General features: G+C 43.6%; 1 protein-coding gene across 3 annotated transcripts in view; it reads left to right on the plus strand.

Annotated features, from left to right (window-relative positions):
* The window catches only part of arid1b (AT-rich interactive domain 1B), a 227,996-nt gene that overhangs the window by 168,089 nt on the left and 35,938 nt on the right, over positions 1 to 23,969 (plus strand). For 2 of the 3 annotated variants that reach the window (XM_080512800.1, XM_080512801.1), the window contains exons 6-7: positions 9,234 to 9,311; positions 13,540 to 13,719. In XM_080512800.1, coding sequence (XP_080368926.1) covers positions 9,234 to 9,311; positions 13,540 to 13,719 — 258 coding nt within the window. The remainder of the gene's footprint in view (positions 1 to 9,233; positions 9,312 to 13,539; positions 13,720 to 23,969) is intronic. The other variant, XM_080512802.1, reaches the window with a different exon arrangement.

Raw genomic sequence — 23,969 nt, forward strand, 5'->3', positions numbered from 1 at the left:
TCTTTTTCTCTCCCCATCATGGTCCTCGGAGGTCCAGTTAACAGTGGCTGCCTGCTCCCCCCCCCCCCCCCCCCCCCCCCTTCCTCCTCTCCATCTCCTCCTCCTCAACTCTCATCTTCTCCCTCTTCCATCGTTCCTCACCACCTCCCAAGTTTTCTTTCTTTCTTTTTTTTTTCCCTCTAAAGAGGTGATTGGAGCTCGCGGGCGAGCGCTCCGGAGAGTTTAAGCTGTTTATCTGCGCTCCGCTTCAAGAGCTTCCGGGGCCCAGAAAAGGACAAAGAGGTCAGGGCAAGTGGAAGAGAGAGAGGGTAAGGAGGGATGGATCGAAGGTGGGAGAGAAGGCCAGACCTGTCCAGTTCTTTCGCTCGGGGGGTCCTTCCCGACCAATCCTCCTCAAACTGCTCTGTATCTGCTCTTGTCCTTTCTCTCATCCCTGCAGGCTCGCCTGTGGTTTGCATTCAGTTAAGGTTTTTTTTCTTTCTTTCTTTCTTTTTTTCTCCCTATAATTATGGTAATGAGCTCCACAGATGCACTGTAAATCCAAATACGTTTGGAAAAAAATTAAAGCAAATTATTTCACTGAATACTCAGAGACAAATTATTTCTTTAGATAGTATCAGAGAGTGGAGGACTGACGATAAGTACTCGAGTACAACTACTGTTATAGTGCTACAGTTGTACTCAATTAGAGGTTATAATAATAGACTTAAAATCTTTTTTTTATCACCAATGAACAAGTAGGTATTATTCTGAAGCTAACAATGTAAAAAAAGCCCTTTTTATGTTAACTGTGCTTCATTTTTGAGACTATGTTTTACTTTAAACGTCCACATTGTGAACCCTATTATATAAAGGCCTGAGCCATATTTTAAGATTTAAGATTGAAAAGATGAAAAGACACATTTTTCAGCAAACATACTCGAGTTTGGCTGAAATATTCTGAATTAGACTGTACATAAAAGTGTCAAAAGGATTGAATTTTACACGGAAAATTCTAAAATAGTTTTTTTAGATGGGTATTTGTCACAGATCAAGATGAAGGAAGCACAAAAACATTGAAAATGTGTATAAAACGAGGCACATCGATGATATTCTGCTTTAAATTGCTCTGCATGTAATTCAATATAGTTTGAAACAACAAGAGAGAAGAAATAAAATCAGTAATGCAAAATATTCAGGTTAGGAGAATTTCTGAGGAAACATGAAGTTCATCCGACTTAATAAGTTGCTTTGAGCATTGAGGTCTGCAATGTAAAAAAAAAAAAAAAAAAAACCCTGAGTATCATGGTGTTCCGTCGCTTCTGTGGGGTCATTCGTTGTTCAACGCCTGAAGGAAACCACAGAGATGACTTCAGATTGGATTTGCATGCTGAGAAACGTGGCCATTTTTTTATTTGGGGGGGCGGGGGGGATCAGCAAACAACTTCCCCGATGACGGAGAATCAACAAACGACTTCAGCTGCAAAACATCGGACCCGAAAAGTCGCCTCAGGGATGTTCAACCAAAACTCTAGTTTTTTTGTTTGTTTTTTTTTTCCTCCTCTGCTCGTGGTGAAAGTTATTCCAAGAAAGCAGCGGTGGAGGGTTGGTGGGGTGTTTTGTGTGTTTGGGGAGGGTAAAGCAGTGGGGTGAGGTGGAGTGTGTGTTGTGTGTGTGTGTGTGTGTGTGTGTGTGTGTGTGTGTGTGTGTGTGTGTGTGTGTGTGTGTGTGTGTGTGTGTGTGTGTGTGTGTGTGTGTGTGTGTGTGTGTGTGTGTGTGTGTGTGTGTGTGTGTGTGTGTGTGTGTGTGTGTGGAGCCGGGCGAGTTTTCTCGTCACACCACTCCCTGAGAGGCTGCGTGGTGGGAACACCGCCGCTGGCTGTCCCTGTCCCTCTCTCTTTCTCTCATTATTTTTATCGTGCTCGCGTTCTCTTATGTTTCCCTCTTGTGTCTCACACACCACCACCACCACCACCACCACCCTCATCATCATCCCCACCCTCTTTTTTTTCCCCCCCATCTCTGCCTCTGCTTTCTTTGCTCAGAGCGTTGCTGTGGTTCGGGCCTCCCACCGAGGAACAAGGCTGAATTTTCCATCCGCGTTTCTGCCTCTATACCTCCCCTCTTATTTCTCCACATCTCTCCTTCAGCTCTTTTTCTTCACTTCTGTCCTCCTTTTTTTTTTTTTTTTAAACCCATCAACATCCACCCACCCCTATTTCTCACCTCCTCCTCCACCACCACCGCCGTCCGCCAAGCTCATTTCCCTCTTTCTCCCACATTCCTGTCTTCTTGCCTCCTCTCCTGATGGCTGCTCGTGTTCGAAGTGAAACAGCAAAATACCCTCCCCGCAGGCGTCGCGTTCACAAAGCAACACCGTCGGCCAAAACAGGCAGGGAGGGATGGAGAGAGAAAAAAACAGCACCTACTTGCTGCGTTAGCCGTTTAGAGAAATCCCATTCTAACTCTGTCCGACTGGAAAACCCTAACCGGAGCACAGTGTGCAATTATTCTCCCTCCCCAACACCTATTTTCTTGCTTTCTCTTTCTCTTTCTCTCTCTCTCTCTCTCTCTTTCTCCCCCGCATCCAGCTCGCTGTTTTTTAGCTTAAGCTGCAGTTTTGCTTTACTTACAGTTGCTACTCAGCGTTGGAAGTAATGAGGATCTTGGGAGAGCGCTTGTTTTGTGAGCCACTGCAGGCCTGTGTCGGTCCCCCTACAGGGAGAGTTAACTGGCATTAGCCCCCGGCTTGGAGAGGCATTGACTCGCACCCATTGAGATCTAAACCACCATTATTGGAGCCCGCTGTTTATCTGCCTCTTCCCCCCAAAGATATGGCAAATAGGGGATATTACCTTGCTTTCTGTGTGTGTGTGTGTGTGTGTGTGTGTGTGTGTGTGTGTGTGTGTGTGTGTGTGTGTGTGTGTGTGTGTGTGTGTGTGTGTGTGTGTGTGTGTGTGTGTGTGTGTGTGTGTGTGTGTGTGTGTGTGTGTGTGTGTGTGTGTGTGTGTGTGTGTGTGTGTGTGTGTGCGTGTGTGTTTATAGCCTCAGGGTTGTATTAAGGGATGGTGCTGAAGCAGCCCTTTCTCTGTATTCTCTGCCAGTCTATTAGTGCTCACCACAGTTACCTCACTTTAGCAAAAATGGCCCTTCCTGCTCAAGGGGGTCTCTATTTGTGAAAACAGTTAGGGAGTGTGTGCCAGTATGTGTGTGTGTGTGTGTATGTGTGTGCAAGGCAAGCAGACACATCCACGCATGTGTGCGTGTGCGTGTGTAGACATACAAACACACCTCTGTGAGCCTGTCGACGCTCGTCTGCTAACACACACCCACACGTGTCTTTCATCGGCAATTAATAAAAGCCTCCTCGCTGGATCTCTGCCCGACTTTCTCCTCATCAACGTGACGCACGCCCCGCACCTCGACGCGGCTGCTCCCCGGCTTAATATTTCCAGGGCCCTGAAACAAAACAGAAATATGGCCACAAGTGTTCTCCCTCCGCTTTGAACTTCAGCTGCGTTCGCGTCTGAAACCCTGATGAAAAAAAAAAAGCTTCAAAGAACGCACTCGCGCTCTTCAAAGGAGACTCAGGGTTGCCTCGACAGTCCTTGTGCAAGAGAAATTTCAAAATGTGTATTGGCTTTTTAGCGAGGAGCATTATCTCCAGAAACGCAATGAACTCTCATTACTTTTTGGCCCTGCTGCCTTGTATCATGAGGAAAGAGGAGAAAATGGATGTGTTTGCTAAGTGGCTTTTTACAAAGAGGAAATTGCAGTTATTTGACTCTTCGGCTGGGATCTGAAAAGCATTCCCGTTCGAGGTTTTCCTTTGGTCTTTGTGCAGCAGGTCCTCGTCTTTTCTGAAATCTGCCCGCGTGGAGTCTATAAAGTCTGACAGGTGAATGTTAAGGTCAAACATTTGAGCGGAGACGCTCCAATGTCTCCTTGAGGTCGCAAAAATCACAAAAAAAAAAAAAAAAAACCCAAACGTCACATCGAATTCATCAAACTGATGGCCTAACGACTCGACAGAAAACTTCCCGTGCTATGAGTTATAGACTTTAAATCATTTTAACATTATGAGATATTACTGTTAACGGCTGTTGGGATCCATAAACAATCAATCATTTTCTAATCCTAGTCAAATGTTTTTAATTGTAAATATGTGGCAAGTCTTGATTTATAGTCTGCTACTGTCATACCTGCTAAAGCCTGTTTTTTCTTTTAGCATTTCAATTAATAACTAATACCCTCAAAATAATTGGACTTTGGTAAAAGTTTACATGTTTTGGGTTGTTTTTGTGTGCAGCTGGCTTGTTTCTAATGGTGTTAAACTGCAGGGTGGAAGGTCATGACATTGCTTCAGACGTTTTTGTGTAAGTTTTTGCGTTTATACAGCAACGTTTTGAAAAGAATATAGTTTTCTTGATGGACCACTGTTCATTTTCAAAAATGTACGTTTTCAGTGACTCCGAGCACCACTGTCATGTAAACCAACACCCAAAACACATTGAAAGTTTTTCTGTTCTAAACTTGAAAATGTTGCCGTGTAAACGGGGCCTGATTGTTGCACCTGGCGACTGCGGTCGTCCGCCCATGGGAACGCTGGCGCAAACACGCAGTCAAGGCCACTTCCATGGAAACACGGATAACTTAAAGAGGGTAAAAAGCCCCCAAAACGTGCAAGAAGATGCAAGAATGACGATGAATATTTCAGCACCAGCTGCGTTACACTTAAAAGCACTTTAAGTGGCGACGAAACATTGAGACAATGAAAAAGATATAGATATGTCAAACCACATTTAACAAGTTAAAAGCATAAAAATGGCTGAAGAATGAAAATGCAAAGCTTTTATTTAGGAAAAAAACAACTGGAGCATAAATTGACTCTATGTTGGCGGCATAGAAAGACACATATCGCATCGTTACAAGCTCAGGCTTACGTAAATATAAAGTGACAACAGTAAGAGGATGATGACCTGAATAGTGGAGGCATTTCCATAGCGTTTATTTGTTTTACATTTTCATGGCGTGGGGGGGGGGGGGTTATACAGTCAGCTCATGCTGACATTTAGCGCTCTCCTCTCTCTCGGCTGCACGCGGAGGAGAACCGCACGTCAAAGATTCGGCGTATGAATTATTAATGGTGTGGATTAAAAGTGCCAGTACTCGCTGTGGAGCCTGTTTGTTTTATTTGGACGTAATTATTTAATGGCACCTTGTTAAAAATTATAGTGGGGAGAAGAGAGGAGAGGAGCCAGGGAGGAGAGGGAAGAGGAGAGCATGTGAGAAGAGGCTTTGTTTTGTTTGTAATTGGTGGCGAAATAATTACAAAGTTTACTTGTGGATGGGAGAGACGGAACGGGAGAGGCCGGGTCACGATGTGCTGGGCGATACGACAACTTATCTCTTATTTCTCTGTATCATCTGTTCCCATTTCTTACTCTCACACACACACACACACACACACACACAGAAACAAACAAACGCATATGTCTTTGCATTAATTTCATCCATGCTGACAGTTACCATGGCTGTGTGGAGAGAGTAGTGGAGCATGGAGGGCACCGCTCCCTGTTTCTACCTTCACAGCGGCACACACACACACACACACACACACACACACACACACACACACACACACACACACACACACACACACACACACACACACACACACACACACACATACACACACGGCAAGCTCCTGCCACAACCACTCTGCCATCCAAGCAAACAGAGTCTGACAGCATTGCTGGTGCCTGGCATGCATCCCTGCACACGCACACACACGCACACACACACACACACACACACACACACACACACACACACACACACACACACACACACACACACACACACGCACTCGTGCTAGCCTTTCTCATAGGGTCAGCTTCCACCAGTTTAAGGGTTCAATAAGCTCCTGCTCACATTCTTCATCCTCCATACCCACCGTCTAAAACCTGCGCCGCGGTAGCAGAATCGCCCCCCACCACTACCCCCACCCCCACCCCCACCCCCAGGCAACAAGTGGCCGTGACCATTTACAAGACGCTTCAGGGTAAACATTCACTACATAAACCGCAGACTAATAGACACACTGAGGCAGAACACATGGCAGATTAGGGGGAAACGTTCTCCTGCACACAGTTGCACGCACGCCTTTGCACATGTAGCTGCGCATTAATATTACCGTGAATCCGACCTATTTAAAGCTTCCGCCGCCTTCTCCACTTTTTAAGCTTTGTCCGTTTCTTATTATGCTTGACATTTCTGAGGGAAATGTAGTTTTCAAGCTACGTTTGGCAAAAGGAAAATTGTTGCATGATGCTTTGCTTGGGTTTGGACTGTGCATAAAAAAAACTGCTTTTTGTATGGAAATGAACCTGTTTTTGATTTAAATCCTGCTTATGCTGTTTGTATCGTGTTACAGCCGACAGAATTTGGTATGTGCACTTTTAAGGGCATCCGGCAGTTAAACCTGCCGAGTTAGAGTGACTTTCTGTGGTGACCCCTGGATAAAGTAGCATCCAAATATAAATTATTAAGCCCTTATGGGGCAAGTAGCCATGTTTGATCATTCCAGCTTGCTTATGTTTCTTGAAAACTTTGCATTATAGGTTAATAAAAATGGATTCAATCATGTTTTTTCTTCAAGACACTAGTACCATGTGCTGATTAGAATAGCACGACAAAGCTTTTTGAAAACATTTACTTCAAATTTCATCTATTTGGTGTCAGTTTTGTCAGTTTTCTCACACAGAAATAACATGTAGGTAAGTTTTCTATGGAGTGGCGCTAAGAAGTCTCAAATAGGTATTGAAATATTGCTTTGTGTCCACCAAAAATTCAAACTAAATCGAGAATATAATGGCAGTCATCACAGGGTCAGCACGCTGCTGTTGATAAAACTATATAATAGAATAACAAATATGTAAACAAACCTGCAGAAGCACTCGATCTGCTTGTACAAGGTTCAGGTTGTCACGATTTATTTCTCCACTTTGGCAACTTCTGCTCATTCTCTCACTGACGGTGCATAAACGCACATAGCCAGTGTTATTCCGGAGTTTCTCCGGTGTTAGCATAAACTCACATTTCCCAATCCCTCCTGCAACAAGGTGACAGACTAACTAATCGAATATTCTCTCTTTGAAGCGGCGCCGCTGGGTCGATTCATGTGTGAGGCGGGGGGTCTGAGTGAGCGTGCACCGACGCTTCTTGCACATGTGCCTTTGTGTTCCTCCGTGTGTTCCTCACTCTTCCCGAGTGTGTTTATTTACACTTGTTTGTGCAATTACTTTTACGTGTGTGTGCGTGTGTGTGAGTGTGTGTGTGCATGTGTGTGTGTGCGTGTGAGTGGGCGGCGACAGTGGATGGAAATGTTGTTTATGCAGTTTTATGCAAAGCAATTATGTTGACTTAATTGGGTTTGTTTATGTGGAGAGTGTGTCACCTCCAGTCATGTATCACCGCTGCCGTGGACAGACACATCACACACACACCACACACACACACACACACACTGAATAGCACTCATTCTACAGAGTGACTGAATAATGTGAAGTGTTTCCTCTATAATAACAGATTTATATTCAGTGTGAGTTTTAAGGACACTGTAACAACAAAATGTGTTAATACGGCTCTGAACTGTACTCCATAATGGAGAAATTTCAATAAACAATTACTTATAGGAAGGTATTTTTATTCCTGTAGGCAGAGTACAAAAAAGTTTCAAATTGATATTTAATATATCCAAACACATTTTAAAACTGAATGTAATCAGAAAATCATAGTGCAGTTGTTTCCATAGCTTGGGTTAAATATCCCATGCAGGCCCAAAGAGGTGGGTGTGACACATTTTCCTGGCATTTAGCATGAAATAACCTTTTGTTAAGTATAAGTTCGAGAATAAAATGTATTTTTCTTCCTATAAAGCCGAAATGTCTGAAAATAATTTGGTGTAATCAAGAATTATGAAATAGCTACGTAAATAACTAATGTGAAACATTTACAACAATTAGCAATTACATACAGAGACGTGCCCATATTGTTTATTGTGAAAATGTAACAGAAGTTTTTTTTTAACCTAAATTTCTATTCCAAAAATTTTTTTTTTAATATTTAAAACAATTTGACAGAAAAACTAATATTTCGACCATCTTTGGGAATTTTTACAATTTTATCGTTTGTAACTTGGAGGAAAATAATTGTTAATCTGGAATTATTTCATCTCGTGATTCAAATCTGCTATAATTTTCCTTCATCCTCCCACTACTTTTACTTTTATAGTAGCGCTCATGTTTCTACATCCATGTTATGTTTGTGACTTTCTGGAGTCCGTCTTTTTTAAAAAAAACACAACGAGACACGTCATTTATATGTAATAAAAATCGGTTGGAAACTATATAGTGCAGTTTTAAACAAAAAACAAAACACTTGTCTCCCCCTCTCATCATTGTCTGCCTTGAATTCAAAGATAAAAGGTTAATTTGGCATCTCTCTCCTTCCTCTGGGCCAAATCAATCTGCCATAGTCTCCGTCTGCCATTGTCCTAATCAGACCCTCAACTCACTATTGGATTTCAATGGAACAGGCGCAGCCAAAGACCTGCACAACCACCCAATCAATGCTCCTCAAATGGCTCTGCTCTTCTATAGGGGATCGCTCTGCTTTTAATGCTTACACAGGGAAGTGGCACGAGGGCCGATGACTTGATATGTCCCCTGGAAGTGCATTTGTCATTTAGCTAATAGTGAATCACAAACGGCTTCATGTATGGTAATTGTGCTGAGCTCTCCGCGTGCCTGTTAAGGGCTAAATTTGGCACCAAACCCTCTCGCCGGATCAATCGATGCTCGGGGGGGGGGGGGGGAACAAAGGCACGGCCGCCTCAGTCAAGAAGAAATGGGAAGAAACCTTCAGCTTCACACTGATCGCTCTTTGTTTCTCTTTCATCAATCAAAAGGCAGACAAGTTTTTGTACCAGGTAAACTTTAGTGTCGTCGGAGAAACGGCAGAGAGGAAAACAAAAGCAGTCCTTCGAGGCTTAATTGTTTCCTCAGTCTGTGCATTATTCTTCTAATATGCAAATGGGAAGCAGCCAGAAGCCACTTCTCTGTTGACCTCACTTTCAGGCAAAGAGCAGACTGAAATCAGACAAAACATTTTCTTGTAACAATAAAAGCCTTTTGTTATATAAATACACTCCACAAGCCCTAAAATGTCTTGTGTGGCTTTGTGCCCTGCAGGCTCGGCCATGGCCCCGCAAAGCTCTGGGAACGGACCGGATGGATCAATCACGCGTTCACCTATGGCTCCAGAGAGAGGTACGTCTGCACTGGAAAACATTTGGTGTTTGGCCTCGTCTGGCGGGGAACACAGAAGATTGTCGGTCTCGGAGGGGAACTTGAGGATTAGTGGAACGCTGTGTACCGATGTGTATTTCCATGTACAGTACGCACGCTGAGCTGTATGCGTCGGGCCTTCTAAGGACATGTGCTTCTTAAAAAAAAAAAAATGTTTTAAACCAATAACCGCGTAAGCTGACTTCGAGTTTCCATAAACAATGCACATTGTGCACTTCGCTCTGATTAGATCCACATTCAAACTTGTGTGAAATGGAAACAGTTTCTTTATGTTTTACGCCAGCCAAAGCTGCGTGTAGATTAAAGACCGTAACAAAGCCAAACAAACCCCCCCACCCCCCAAAAAAAACGAAATAGTATGTTGGCAAAGCTTTTTCTGAAGCAGTATGAGGACTTAGGAATGTTTGCGACAAGATGTAAACAAGCTATTTGGCTTGTTTGGATGCATAAAATGACTTCACTTACACCTGTGTGACATTATCTGTGAAGAAGTCTTCAAAATATGCCAACATTGTTCAGTCTTGCTTGTGTGATTTGCAGAGGAAGCATGTGCGGGTAAAAAATGTGTCCTTCATTATAGTAATCAGAGCGACTTCGCCAGCAGATCGGATAAAACCCATCAAAAAAAAAAAAAAAAAACTCACAAGATTCACAAGATTAAACCCACACTTTTATGCAAAAATACTGAGGCTTCCTGTATAAGATACACATTGTTGTCAACAGATGTAGGGATGCAGAGTCTATGAAAAAGCAGTCGTGATTTTACACTAGCTTATTTATTTATTTTTGTTAGTTTTTATGACTTGAAATTGTATGGCATCTTTGCTCATTTCTTTTTCTAAGAATTGAGGATTGAAATGTTCTTTTTTGACGGATTTTAAACAAGTCCGCAAGTAGAACAAGGTCTGAAAAGATTGTTTTTTTTTTCCTAACCTTCACAACACACTACGAGTGAATTGAAACGTCAAAAGCATTTTACTCGTAAAAAGTCCATCCGACACAATGTTCAAAAAGCAAAATCACTCAAATCAGACTTGAATCCTAGATTCCTGTTATCTTTAGAGAGTTTATCCTGTCAGGATTTGTGGAATAGCACCTCAGCATTTAGGAAGAAAATACTTCTATTCAACAATTTGAGCTATTTGCACAATGACAGGAAGAAAGAAATGAATTAAAGTAAATATCAAGAATTTCCCATCATGCCTTCTGTCATTCAAAGAACTGATAGTAAATGAACAATGGGCCATTCATCTGTAGCTATCAAATACTCAAATAATGTGATGAAATACTGGAAGTGTAACAGGTGAAAAAACATGTTCTTATTAGAAAGCATAGGAAGTTCATCGATGCGGCCGTACACTGAGTGGAGACGAACCCTTCTCTCATATTCATTCGCTTCATTTCATCGGCCCTTTTTTATTCAGGAGAAACACGTTGAGATTAATAATCTCTATTGCAAGTGTGTCCTGGTAGGAGTACATGAAATAAAGTTACAGTGTCAGTAATACTAAAATGTTCTTTCAAATAAATAAATAGCAAAATATAACTCATTACTCTCAGGTAATATGCATTGGATGCCTACATTTTGCTTTCACTTGAGTAATATGCTAAAGTCAACTATACTTTCACATGAGGACATTTTTTTTAGGCTTTCTACCAGACACAGGTAGAACATGAAGACTGGACACAGAAAGGTTCCTGAATCGACTCCAGGCAGTTCACAGTGATAATGTCTTTGTAAGATGAAATCAAAGAGAGGGAGGGAGAAACTCGGGGATGTCAAACAAAACTCGCCCGCCAGACCAGCCCACAGATTCAGTAGCAAAGTGGAAAAATGACATGTTTTCGGTCAAAATAACTACTGTGGTGACATTTTTTGCAACATTTTGTGGCATTTCACTGTTTGGCACCAGGAGGCATCAATTAAAACTGACACAATGTCTCAATTGTAGTTGGTTTTTTTTCACCAATTCCAACAAATGGAAACTTTTTCATGATTTACTGATACGTCTCATCCATTTCAGTTTGATGATCAATGAGTATTTAAAGGTTGTTACGTTGATCCACTTTTTTTTTAAACATTTTTCCCCCTGGATTAAAATGATTCTGACCCCTACGGTCATTTTAAACTCCTGGTTTGTTGGATTGTAGCAGTAAACATTCACTCAGCTTCTCCTGGATTTGATTCAGATCAGTTTGTGCTTTTTTTTCCCTTTTTTTTTTGTTTTGTTTTGTTTCGCCACTTCAGTTTTTGGCCACAACTTGTTGCCAAAGGCTTCGAACATGCACGCTAACCCACAGAGCACACATGGCCCGGCCAAACTGGAAGCCATTTCCAGCAATTATGGCCACTTCTCGACTATAACCAAAAACAGCAGAAGAGCTGATTTGAAAGGAGGAAGGGGAAGGGAAAAAAAAAAAAGCATCCATGTGACAAGGGATGAAGATGGAGGGAGAGGCAGTGTAACAGGTTATTTCCAACATGATGAAATCAAGTCAGGGATTTAATGCCTGCTCCAGGAAAACACATGCATGGTTAACAGTGTTGGTGCTTTTTTTTTTTTTTTTTTTTTTTTTAAATTCAGTTGCAGTTTTCCTCACTAGGATTAACAACACCCCCCCTTTTCCACACACGTTCCACTTTGCTCAAGTGCCTGCCTCCGTAAGAGCCTCTCTTTCCCCACTCTTCATTTCCATAAATCCGCTGAATGTCCCTTTTTTACCCCCCCCCCCGTACACACACACACACACACACAGTTTCTCTTGCGTGCTTTGCTGCCCGCCTGTTGTTGTCGTCCGGCTGAGAGCTTCATTCACTTTGCCAGAGAGAGAGAGAGAGAGAGAGAGAGAGAGAGAGAGAAATCCTTGAATGTGTTATTTGCTTTTAGCACTGTCTGCACAATGTTCCTCTCCCCATCCATTTTCCAGGCAATTTAAAGTGCGGTATTACACACTGTATTTTTTTTCTCCTCCTCTCCCTGAATCCCCTTACCCTAATGGAAGCAAAACATTACAATAATGTCCTCGCTCCTTAAACCCAGCACTCGCAGTCTAAGCACTTTCAGGCCCCAATCGCTCTTTCCCTCCGTTGCGCCGTCTTCCCCTCCCACACACACACATACACACACACACACGCACACTTTTTCTCATATCTGTGTCTCTTTTTCTGTCTTGGCCTCTTCTCACACACACACACACACACACACACACACACACACACACACACACACACACACACACACACACACACACACACACACACATAACATGCATGCAACGCTCAATTCTCTCTATATTAAACATGTGTGTATGTACACACCCCTTCCCCCCCCGAACCCCAAACCCAATGTTTGAGGTTGAACAAAGCGGATCGCTCTCAAAGTTTACAGTGGAGCTATTTCCACCTAATCTGCAATGCTGAATACCCACAGTCACACACATTTCAACTCCCACACAACCTCGCTCTTCCTTCAATGGCCGTCCGGCGACCTTTTCTCATTCGCGGTGGATTGGGAGACCTTTCTGTGGGTTTAAAAAAAAAAAAAAAAAACGAATGACAGAGTCTGAAAGCGCGAAGCCCAGGCGAGGATCGCTCCAAATGTCAATTTGAATGGTGGCGGCGAGTTTGGGCCTGAGAGGCTTTGACACATCTATTGACAGAACGGGCTCAGAATAACACAGTCACTGTGGTCAAATCACTGGCTATTCTGTGGCGAGCAGAGCACAAGGTTGGGTTTTGTTTTGTCCCCCCCCCTCCCCCCCGTCTTTCCGTGGTAAACGCGGTTTTTGCAGCCACATACGTACATCCGCGAGTCCCAGCACTCACACTTGACCCGTGGGTCCCCACAGTGATACAATTCTGTCAATGTTCCCCGTGTATGTTTATTTGCGCCAGCCTGCCTTTTTTCTTATATTTTTAAATGCTGTGTTGCTTACCAAAGTGTATCTACTCGTAAAAGGAGCCGTCGCAAAGCTAAAAGATTAAAGCTCTTCTTTAGAATGAAGGATTTCTTTACACGAGGACGTTTGAATAAATACACAAACATATTGAGATTGAACGTGGCCGTCCGTGTTTCATCCCTTCATCAATATTTGACTTCACTCAGCAGGTTCGTTCGCTGCTTCGGAGCGCTCGGCGAGAACAAAGTTTACATTCTTTTTTTTGGGGTGGGGGTTGTTTATGTTTCAGGATTCATGTCCAACATGCAGAGGAATCAGACCGGCTCCCAGTTTGCCTCGCCACAGTCTGGACCTCCAATGTCCCCCCACCCGTCGCCTGGGGGCCCGATGTATCCCGGGATGAGTCCTTACCCTCAGAGTGGCCCCGCAGGCCCGTACGGCCCCCAAGGACCCCAGTATGGACACCAAGGTTGGAGTCTGTTGAACTCATTTTATTAACCGGTCGCTGTGCAGTTTAGTTTAAAGTCGGTGGTTACTTACATCAATTTATAGTGTTGGCTTCAAAAAGACTATGGCTCATGGACATCTTCAGGCTAACGCTAACGTTACTTACAGACATCGTTCATGACTGACTTCGTTGAAGTCAAACTAGTTGAACTGGTCCTTTCTCCCCAGGTAATAGTTTTTAACTTCACTGGTACAAACATTTCAACTCCTGCTAATGTGAAGAGAGACAGCAGCTGCACAACAATTTACCCAACTAAAGAATATTGCCTTTTTTTTTAATGGCCAAAACTTTCCTGACTGGACTAAAGCCCCGTTTACATGCACATGTTTCAGATTAGTTTCATGTTTACGCAGCAACGTTTTTTTTTTGAAAACGATGTAGTAACCATGCGAAGCCAATAGTTGATGCTGTTGGTTGTTTTTGTAAAGAGACCACACACGCATGCATGCAGAGAACAATACGCTATAAACAGATTTAGCCATTTTAGCATTTCTATTTATTTTATTTTATTTAATATTTATTTAATCTCATCAGATAAACGGGCTAAGAAGTTGCACACCCCTGCAGTAAACTAATGTTGCCAGAATGCTAAATGCTTAACAGGTCGACACTGTAGGGGCGTCTTTCTTTTTCCCTCACTTAGTTTTTGAAGATTTTTGCACAAATGCAAACAAAAAATTCCTGCCTCAATGATAACTGCACACGACATCCTTCCTTTGAAGTAACACAATCATTTCTCAGCCTTAATCAGGTGAGAAATCACGCTTTGGTCCTCGCTGTGTTTTTCAGCGCCGCATAATCTCGGAATTACGTAACCGGTGTACATTATGTGAAACGGGGTGTAGAATAGGTGGCGGCTGCAGTGTAACGTGTGTTCTGTTTTTAATCCTCTAAAATGAGGACGAACGTGTCGACACAGAGTGCCTGATTTAGCTTCACGTTATTTTGGAGCCGGCAAGCTAAAGAAAACACGGTGAGCTCCGCATGTCAGAGTTCATTTCTGGGATCTTATTTCAGCGCTACAACAGGAAACTGATTTCTTTCAACATAAAACATCTCTTGTGAGGTGACGATGTAGCTCACAGGCCAGAGCTGGGGGAAAGGAAAAAAAAAAAGCTGTGCTTCAAATCAAAAGTGAGAGAGTTTGATTTCCCACAAACTGTCAAGCTTCACAATGGATTATTCATCTTGAAACCCACTAACAGGTCCTGCACTGACTCCTCGCTGGCATCACATTGTGCTGGAGCTTCCAGTTTCTGACTGCTCGCATTAGGAAGACGGAGACCTCGGCTCATTCACTCAGAGGGGTTATGGAGAAGTTTGCCCCCGAACGGGGAGCGCCACGTTTGTCATTTTTTCATGAGCGTCAGCCTCCCGCTCGCAGTCGCGCTGGGCCGTGACACGAGCGTCGTCGGTGTCAGAGAAAGTTTGCTAATGAGGAAATACAAAAAGACTCATTTTGAAAGACGTCCCCCTCCGCCTCCATCCCGGGCCGCGCGTCTCGCCTCCGTACGACTCCACCGCACGAGTGCCCGCAGCCTCCTCTCGTCCTGTGCGGGGGGGGGGGGGTTGTCTCACCGCGGGCCTTTAAAACGCGACGTGGCTCCCCGAATATTCATGAGACGCTTGAACCTCGGCTGGACCTCTCGCCTCCTCCTCATGATAAGATTATGAGGCAGCTCCAGACTGACAAGGCAGAAGGAAACGTGGTGGTGGTGGTGGGGGGGGGGGGGGGGGGGGGGGGCACCTCTGTTCATGTGGAAAAGAGAGACAAGTCGGTTTTAAGTGCTGCTCACAGGTTATTTTTCACGACTTTAACAGTTCACAATGAGACAAATGAATGAACCTCAGTATGTCAGATATTTTGCATTGTTCAGGGCTGTAGAAAGGCCTTTTTTCCATTATTGCTAATAATCATTTGTTCCAGACGTGCCAAAACATATTCAGAATGCAGATACATACAAATAAGAAAAATGTCTTTATATTTATAGAACTCATTTTCCATGTCTGAAGGGTAGGAAGAAGTAAATTTAACCCCGAGTGGGCTGGATCTGTAAAAAAAGAAGAGCATAATAACCTGTACATAATGACAAATCCAAATGTTTCTCAATTACATGTTGAAGTCTTGACTTTATATTGACTCCAAGCAGGATTTCTGAGCAGATTCTCCCTTTCAAGGTACTTCACTTGCAATAATGCGGCTAGCTTTCGCTGCTGCATGACTGATGTCTCAGCTTAGGTGTTAGTGTTGTGTTGTCTCTGCTTCTCTCACTAAAACAGCGCGATCCCATGTGAATTAATTAGGAACCGCAGTTACTTTTATTAAAAAAATTAAAGGTGATGCGTTCTTTGCAATTTTTTACACTCTGAAAGCTCAGACCCAGTGACTTTTACCTTCAGCTTGAAGTGAGATTTTTGCAGCGGGGGGGATTAATTTCATTAAAATACAAAGCTTCACAACTTTATTACAAGATTAATGAAACTGGCATTTCCCAACCTGGTTTTTTTTAATAAGATCCTAAGTAAACATGATAAAACAGAAGTTACAAGGAGAGATTAAAATTAAATGTTATGGAGGTGGTTGGCAATAGATAGCTCTAACTGGTGCATGATTTCCATCTTACCTCCTATTTCTCAAAACAACATATTTCACAGGGAGTTTTAAGTTCAGCTGAGATATTTTCATGTCTGAAACGAGTATGTGCAGAGGAACGTGTCATTTACCCTCGTTTCCAAGGAGTAGAAATACTTTGGAAGCCATTTTCAAAAAGTTGCGTTTTCAGTGGCTCCGAGCACCACTGTCTTATAAACGGACAAAAACACAATGAAAGTTTTCTGTTTTCACTTAAAAATGTATAAATGGGGCCTCAGTCTGCAAGTGTAAAAATGTTCCATATATTAAGAGTTTTTAAAAATAATACAATTAACATAAGGGAGGGAACAGCGCTTCTCCACACGTCCATTGCTTCATATACCTATTAACCAAATAGGTTAAAGTTTTTAATGTTCCCACTGATTTTTACTTTGTAAAAGTTTCTGCTCCACATTATATGTCCACACATCCATCTTCGAAACAGCTTCATCCACCTCGGGGTTTGAGTTGTAGTCCATCACTGTCACTGGGCCCGTGCGATTACCCGTTTAGAAACGAAAACCAGACACATCAGCTATCAGACTGAAGTTTTTTTTTTTGAGAAACTCGACAAAGAAAACTCATAAATAAAAAAAAAAAAAAAAAACTGAAAGCAAGAAACAAGACAAGTCCCAAATTTAAGGAGATGTGGGGAGAAAAAGTTAGGATTGTTTACTATAATTAAGTGTTCTCTGCTCACCGCCTGCTTCTCCAACGCACCACTCCCGGCCATCCAACAAACGCTGACATCTGCTGTTGTACTTGGTTTTCTGCCTTTGGCGACACACCAGACGAAACATTATGGTCTTTTTTGGTAAATGTGCATTTTAATGTGTCACCTTGATAAACGCACCCAACCATGCATGTGTTTTCCCAAATTTGCGGCCTCTCCCTCACATTTGTTAATGTTGATTAATAGCCCTAATGCATTTGGTATTTGGTCTCCCGTCTCCACCCACTCTTATCTCTTAATGTGACTTCGGCTGGGCTGACAGCCCAGTAAGCAGAGAGGGGGGGGGGGGGGGGGCTGGATGAAGCAAGCAGAGCGACAGCGAGGCGGGCCGGCCTGGAAGAAGACGCTCTGGAGGCAGATGAGCGTGAAATCTCACCCGGGTGACAGGAGAAATGTTCCCATCAGACACAGAAAGAAGAGCTCAGGCTCGCTTGTCTCCCTCTCGCATGCATCCAGTGTACAGTCTGTATGCGTGTGAGTGAATTTCTCAATCAGATTCAGTACATTTTTCCACTGACCTCCATCTGTCCTGCATCAGCACTTCAGCGCTCGTGGAGCGTTTCGGACTGTATAGTAAAACTGGCACGCCGGTTTGTGCCTGGAATTACAGGGCAGGACTGGCAGAAGCAAGAGACTGAAAATGATGGCAACTGTATTCACTTTACGTAGCTATTTAAAGCAGCGCTCACGCGGATCTGAGAACAGAAACTCTGTAATAGATTCCTCATACTGCGATCTTTCTGCTTCATTGGTGCCTTGAGTGTTGTTATGATGGAAGATGAAATGCAATCCAGGATCTCCACAATCCAGGATCTCCACGAAATCTTCACACCTCGTTAAAAAATGCTCACAAACATCAAATATTTTACAAGCCGAAAGACCGAGTGTCTCTGTACTTTACACAGTGTTGTAGTACATGGTGGCAATCGGGAGGGGGGGGCAGAGCAGCCAAACACAGACTGGGAAACAAAAGGTGATCCAAAACCGATCCGACGGGAAAGCAAACCACAGGAAAAGAAGGAGGGAGATGTCGACGGTTTATTCAGGTCACAAGACAAAACTGGAGCGCAAGAATCTAGCTAAACGCTAAATCGTGTGCTGATCAGAAACATTATTGATCATCTTAACTGATGCCATCCTGTTCCAGCTGAGACATTACACACAAGTTAATAGTATAGGTGAATCATTTCCACCTTGTGTTTTACAAGCTGAAATAACGTTAAAAAAAAAGCAAATTGGACAGACTCGCTGACACTGAAATAATGGGGACGTGACACAGTTGGAAACTTTGGAGAAAAGAGTAATCAGGTGAGACACACGGAGGAAAACACACCCGAGAGGAGGGAAGAAACGGTAACAGAAACCAGCTGCGACATGAAACACAAGCAGAACATGGGCAGGCAGGCCGCACCAGGACCAGCAGATCATAACCAGCACCGGTCAATCCCTCCTCCGGACGAGACCAAACACAGATGGATCTAACAGATTAGAAACGACAACAACTGGATGGAGGACCAAGGCCACAAAAACATGAGGGAATCAAACATGAGAGAAAACACACAAGGAAAAATTGCACATAACTTCAAAAATGCAAGACAAAACACCAGGTCCATAACAGTAACCAGCTGTTATAATTCGGCTCGGAAAAAAGTTGAGCGAAGTTCAAAGCTATGATTTTTTTTTTCACTCTCTGACTTTATTGTGATATAAACTTAATTGCAGTTCTAATCTTAAGAATTCATTTGGGCTCTGGGACATAGCCAGGGCCACAGTCCGTCAGGGGCCTTTAGAGGGAGGGGGGGGGGGGGGGGCAGACAGCTGCTGGTCATTGTTCTTAATGACAGGTCCATCTGCTTCCCTTCGCTCTCCCCAGTGCACGAACAAATTAGCCAACACAGAAACTCGGTCCAAGTTCCTGAACTCTGCTCGGCTGTTTTTCTTGGCCTGTCTGTGCTGGGAGCGCTTCAGGTCATGTCTCCTTGTGTAGTGTGTAATATCAAAAACTTTTTTTTTTACCCACACCAGACTGTCCGGACCGTGCTCAGAAACCTAGGAAGTGCCTGGTGTGGTGCAACTTTAAAAAAAAAAAAAAAAAAAAAAAAAGCGGCAAGACTTCCTCCTTTATTATCGGGTCGGGGGGGAACAACTGTTGCTCAGCTAATGTGATCGACGACGCCGGAGTTTTTCTTAAAGTGTGGGAGGATGACCCCCCCGCTCCAATCACATTGCAACTCCCCAACTCTTGTGCTTCACATGCTTTGTTCATGCCAAATAGGATTTTTTTTTCTTTTTTTATGCCAGACTTCCTAATGAATCGCATTTTTATTGATTTAATAACACATGTTCGCCTTCATAAATATTGCATTATTAGGCATATGTTACAGATTGCAAAAACAGAGGGGTTCAGTTTATGCTTACAGATTAATTTACAATACGCAGTTTGATTTACTACATTTGAAAATGTTCTCATTGTTTATTATTGTTTTCAACATGTTTGCACTGGCGATGCAAATCAGTTGCAGCTTTGACAGAGATGCTTTTGTGAAGAAAGGCATTTCCTCAGCTGGCTCACCGTGGCTTTTATTTATGGAATCGTTAAAAGATGTTTTCTGTTTGGTGTTATTCTTAGTCGATCAACCACAAAATATAAATAAATTGAAAGCACTCTGCTAGCTCTGGTGTAAAATTTAGCACATTTAATAAAAGATCCTCTTTATTGTTACCAGCTGTTGCTCAATAAAAAGCAGACTTCTTCTAGTGTCAGTTAAATGCTTTCAATCTGAAATAATAAATAACTGCTCATACATATAAAGGCCCCATTTACACAAAAATGTTTCAATTGAAAACATGTTATTTTGAACATATCTGTTTATGATATGTGTTAGAAATGCCAAAAACTTTGTAGTTTTCATGTAGAGCCACTAGTGGGTGCTGTTGTTTGTTGTTGTTATTGTCTATGTACTCGTACTTGTGCAGAAGATCTACAGTATGTACTATGGCCGTGGTGCGCATGCGCAGTGGCAGCGTTTCCCAAAAGTTGTGTTTTCAGTGAACTTAGTTGTCGTGTAAACCGACATCAAAACGCTCTTCTGTAAACCAGCCCATCATCTGCAACGTCACATCTGTTACCTTTATTTTACCATTTTAATTCATCTCTCCTATTCCCACTACTTCTCATTTTAATAAAAAAAAAAAGTATTTGATAAAGTAAGTGCTTATTTTACTTTGCACCTTTTTTTTTTATATATATTTTGTCAAAAATTAAAGTTAAAGAACTATGGTGGGAAAAGGCCCTGACCCCTCTGGCGTCCCCCGAGGGGAGGCCCACCGCAGGCTTTGAAAACCACTGGACCAGACAAAGCTCGTCCAATAGTTACAGATTTGACTCTTTCTGCGAAAACAACTTAAAAGTTTTCTGGTTTTCAGAAATCTTTGATCCGACGACGCCGCTGTCAAAAGCTTTTCCACTTTCTTTTTTCCCCTCACCGCCTAAATAAGAGCTCTTGCAGTGACTTCTCTAGTTATCTGGGGAGAAAAATGGCTAAATGTTTATGGCTGAAAGCCCTCTCTATCCAAAGTCAGAATGATCTCTCACTGTTTCTGTTGATATCAGGCTCTCCTCAGGACTCAAATGACTCCAGCAGCTGTTTTCAAGACATGCACTCGGACGTGGTACGCAGCCAGCATGTTGAGAACAGTGCACTCACAGACAGACGGGGGAGGAGGATATTATGCCGTTACAGGAAAGAGATTTGGAGTCTGTCTCAACTCTTGCTTTCTCTCCCACCCAGTGCATACTTCCCACCACCACATTCTCCCCCCTTGAGGGGTTAAGCACTCCACTGGTAATGACCGTGCTTCAGACAGGACTTTTAAGCCTTGGTGCCTTGCCGGAGCCGCAGTGTAATTCAGCCCAAAAAAAAAAAAAAAAAGACGAGGGGGAGGGAAAAAGCCGTGACTCAAGCCAGCGCCTAGGGGATGGAGTGGAGGTTTTGGGAGGAAATTGACAGTGTGTGGAGCTCAGCAGCCCCAAGGCGCATCCCCAGTCTTGCTTAGGCTCAGAAACCCTGCCGGGGAAGGTGCTGATGTGGCTGGGAGAAGATGTGGGGGGGGCCTCAGGCGAGAGTGAGATGCTGCACACAAAAAAAGAAAAGAAAAGAAAAACTATTCGGCCAAGCCAGTTGTACTCCAGCAGTCCAACAGACTCCTAAAGCGGTAATTTGCAAATGAATAAGTGGAATGTTAGTGTTTCTGTGGAAAACACTTGTACAGATCTGAGCCATTATTTATGTTGACCCAGTAAATATAGACTAAAGCGTATCAGAAACACTTTGATTTAAAATATTAAATGATCGCGCCTAATATGTCCTCTTTTTTTTTTTCTGACTCGTGAAAGCAAATTGACTTCACTACATCTGTGAAGGTGCGCTTTAGTTTCTGGCAGCTTGCAGATCCTTTAAGTCCCTTCGGTTGTGAGGTGGGCCTTTCCCCGAGAACACCTGCATCAGTGAGCCTGTTCAGCCTCTGACCCGGTCACCAGTACACTGCCTTTCCATCCCTGGAGCACAGACTATAAATACTGACCACTGTGAAGGAGTAGCAACCTTCGAGAGCTGCGGCTTCGGAGACGTTCTGAACCAGGCGTATGTGCCTACTTCTTTCTTTCCCGCCACTGAAACCATCTCCTTCCAAACCCTGATCACATGTGCCCAAAGACACCTGGGGATAATGCTGGCATTCATTTCGTTTTTAAGTGCTCAGCCACATGTGGACATGGACACCCTCCCCGCGCTCCTGTCCTTGGCAGCTCAAGCATGTAAGCCATGTAATCTGCGTTCCACTCCTTATTGATGGAGTTCACGGGTCCGCCGGGCGCTCTGGTGCACCATCATGCCTCCCTCTGCCATCGCTGGTTAGAATGACTGCTTTGGCTGTTAGCATTGGCCGGTCCAGTGTGCTGAGGAAGCAGTAGACAGTAATCTGCTCGGTCACACTCCAGCTCTCCCGCGGGACCGCTGGGATTAAATCCAGCGCAGGATATATAGCGTGCACCAAAAGCGTGACCATGCCGGGAATTTCCATGTAATTGTGAACGAAGCACCATGAGTTCTCCTTCTCCTTCCCCTCCCCTGCATCACGCTATAAATACCACCAAGACTCCCTCAAGGCGGCGGGTGCCGAGAAGCAGACAAGAAACCGAGGCGAAGCCACAAGGACACGAGAAGGTGCACATAAGAAATGATATCCACCTTGTCCTCTTTTTCCTCGTGTCCCTCTTTGATTAGTTTGCAGAGGAGAAGCAACAGCATGCAAAGTAGGTGAAGTACACAGGTGACACACGTCCGCAAATATGTGCAGGGCATAACACTGCGTGGTTTTTCACGTGAATCCAGTGTCGAGGAAAACAGACCCTCTGAGTCAGATTTTGTTTCAGACTGGGCTCAACTTTGAGCTCCGAACTTGAGAGGACGCATTTTGTCACCCTGGCTGAGTAATAGATATTCTCATTTAGTCCTGTAAATATATCACCCCCATAGTCATCACTCCTCTTCTTTTTTTTTTTTTCTCCCTCCATTGGACTAAATTTTACGTCGGCGCCGATCCAGCTTCCTCATCTGATGTAATCTAATAGCACTTCCAGAGCCGCTGAAAGCATGAATGGCTCTTATGAAAACACCTAGGATTTTGGAGGTTGAGCTCTCACTCATTTTAAAAAGTGGGTTAGTGCGCTATCTGTCCTTGAAGAAGCAGTCTGGCGCGGCACCAATCCTTCAGGACGTGAATCATTCTTGTCAGGACAGAGACGACTCTCGCAGGAAAGCTTAGCATTAACCCTGTCCCACAGCTACTCTGTCTCTCCTTTGTCAGCCGAGGCAAACGTAGCCCACAACCAGAACATTCTGAATGGTAGTTCATCAGAAGAACGGATACGTTCTCTCACTGCCGCACGAGCTTAATGATGCCGTTTTTCAGCAACAACAACAAAAAAAAACCTCTCTGCTTAAGTTTGACTCACTCCCCCCGAATTCACCAAAAATAAATAGCTGAACACACTCCGATGGAAACTTTCAGACGCTCACCCCCACCTTTTGGGCTCAGGCCCATCCACAAAAGGCTGAAAACAAATGTCCTAAAGGGACCGTATGAAATAAACAACTGCCCAGGAGGTTCGTTGGAGAGTCAGCCAGTCAGAAGGGCCAAAAAAACTCCCTGTGTCTGCCCGGGCTATGAGAATGTGTGGCAGTCGGCCATGACATGGGTTTCAACAGCTGTCCAAAGAGGGCTGAGAAAGGTCACTGATTGGGGCCTTGTTCGTGTGCAGAAAACTTTCCAGCTGAGCCGAGAGCGAAGGAGGCTCCAGGGGCAGCGTTCCCAGGCTTTTCCCACCGTCGCTTATGACTCGAAAATAAAACATGGAAATATGTCTGCAAGCTTTGCAAATTCGATACGTGTCTGCACAAGTGGAGCAGATACACGCGTGCAGCGCGAAGCATACACATCCTCCTGTGTTCGTTAGTAGGCATCCTTTCTTCCTGAACGCTTCCCTATTATACCCCCAAAACCCTTGACAGGTGTCAGCCGCTCTCAGCTCACCGACTCTCCAAAGCCTCCCCAGAAATAATCCCCTTCTTCTTCTTCTTCTTTTTCTTCATCTTCTTCATCTTCATCTTCATCTTCATCTTCTTCTTTTTCTTTCTTTTTTTCTTTTTCTTCTTCCCCCATCTCCCACAGTAGATTTCATCACAATTTCTGGACAAATTCAAGTGGAGATGCCTACTTTTATGGGAGAGAGTTTTATTTTGATTCAATATAAATCCTGTCTCGGGGGGTTGCAGTGAGGAGGTA

Source organism: Blennius ocellaris (assembly GCF_963422515.1).
Source record: "Blennius ocellaris genome assembly, chromosome: 17".
Classification (NCBI taxonomy): domain Eukaryota; kingdom Metazoa; phylum Chordata; class Actinopteri; order Blenniiformes; family Blenniidae; genus Blennius; species Blennius ocellaris.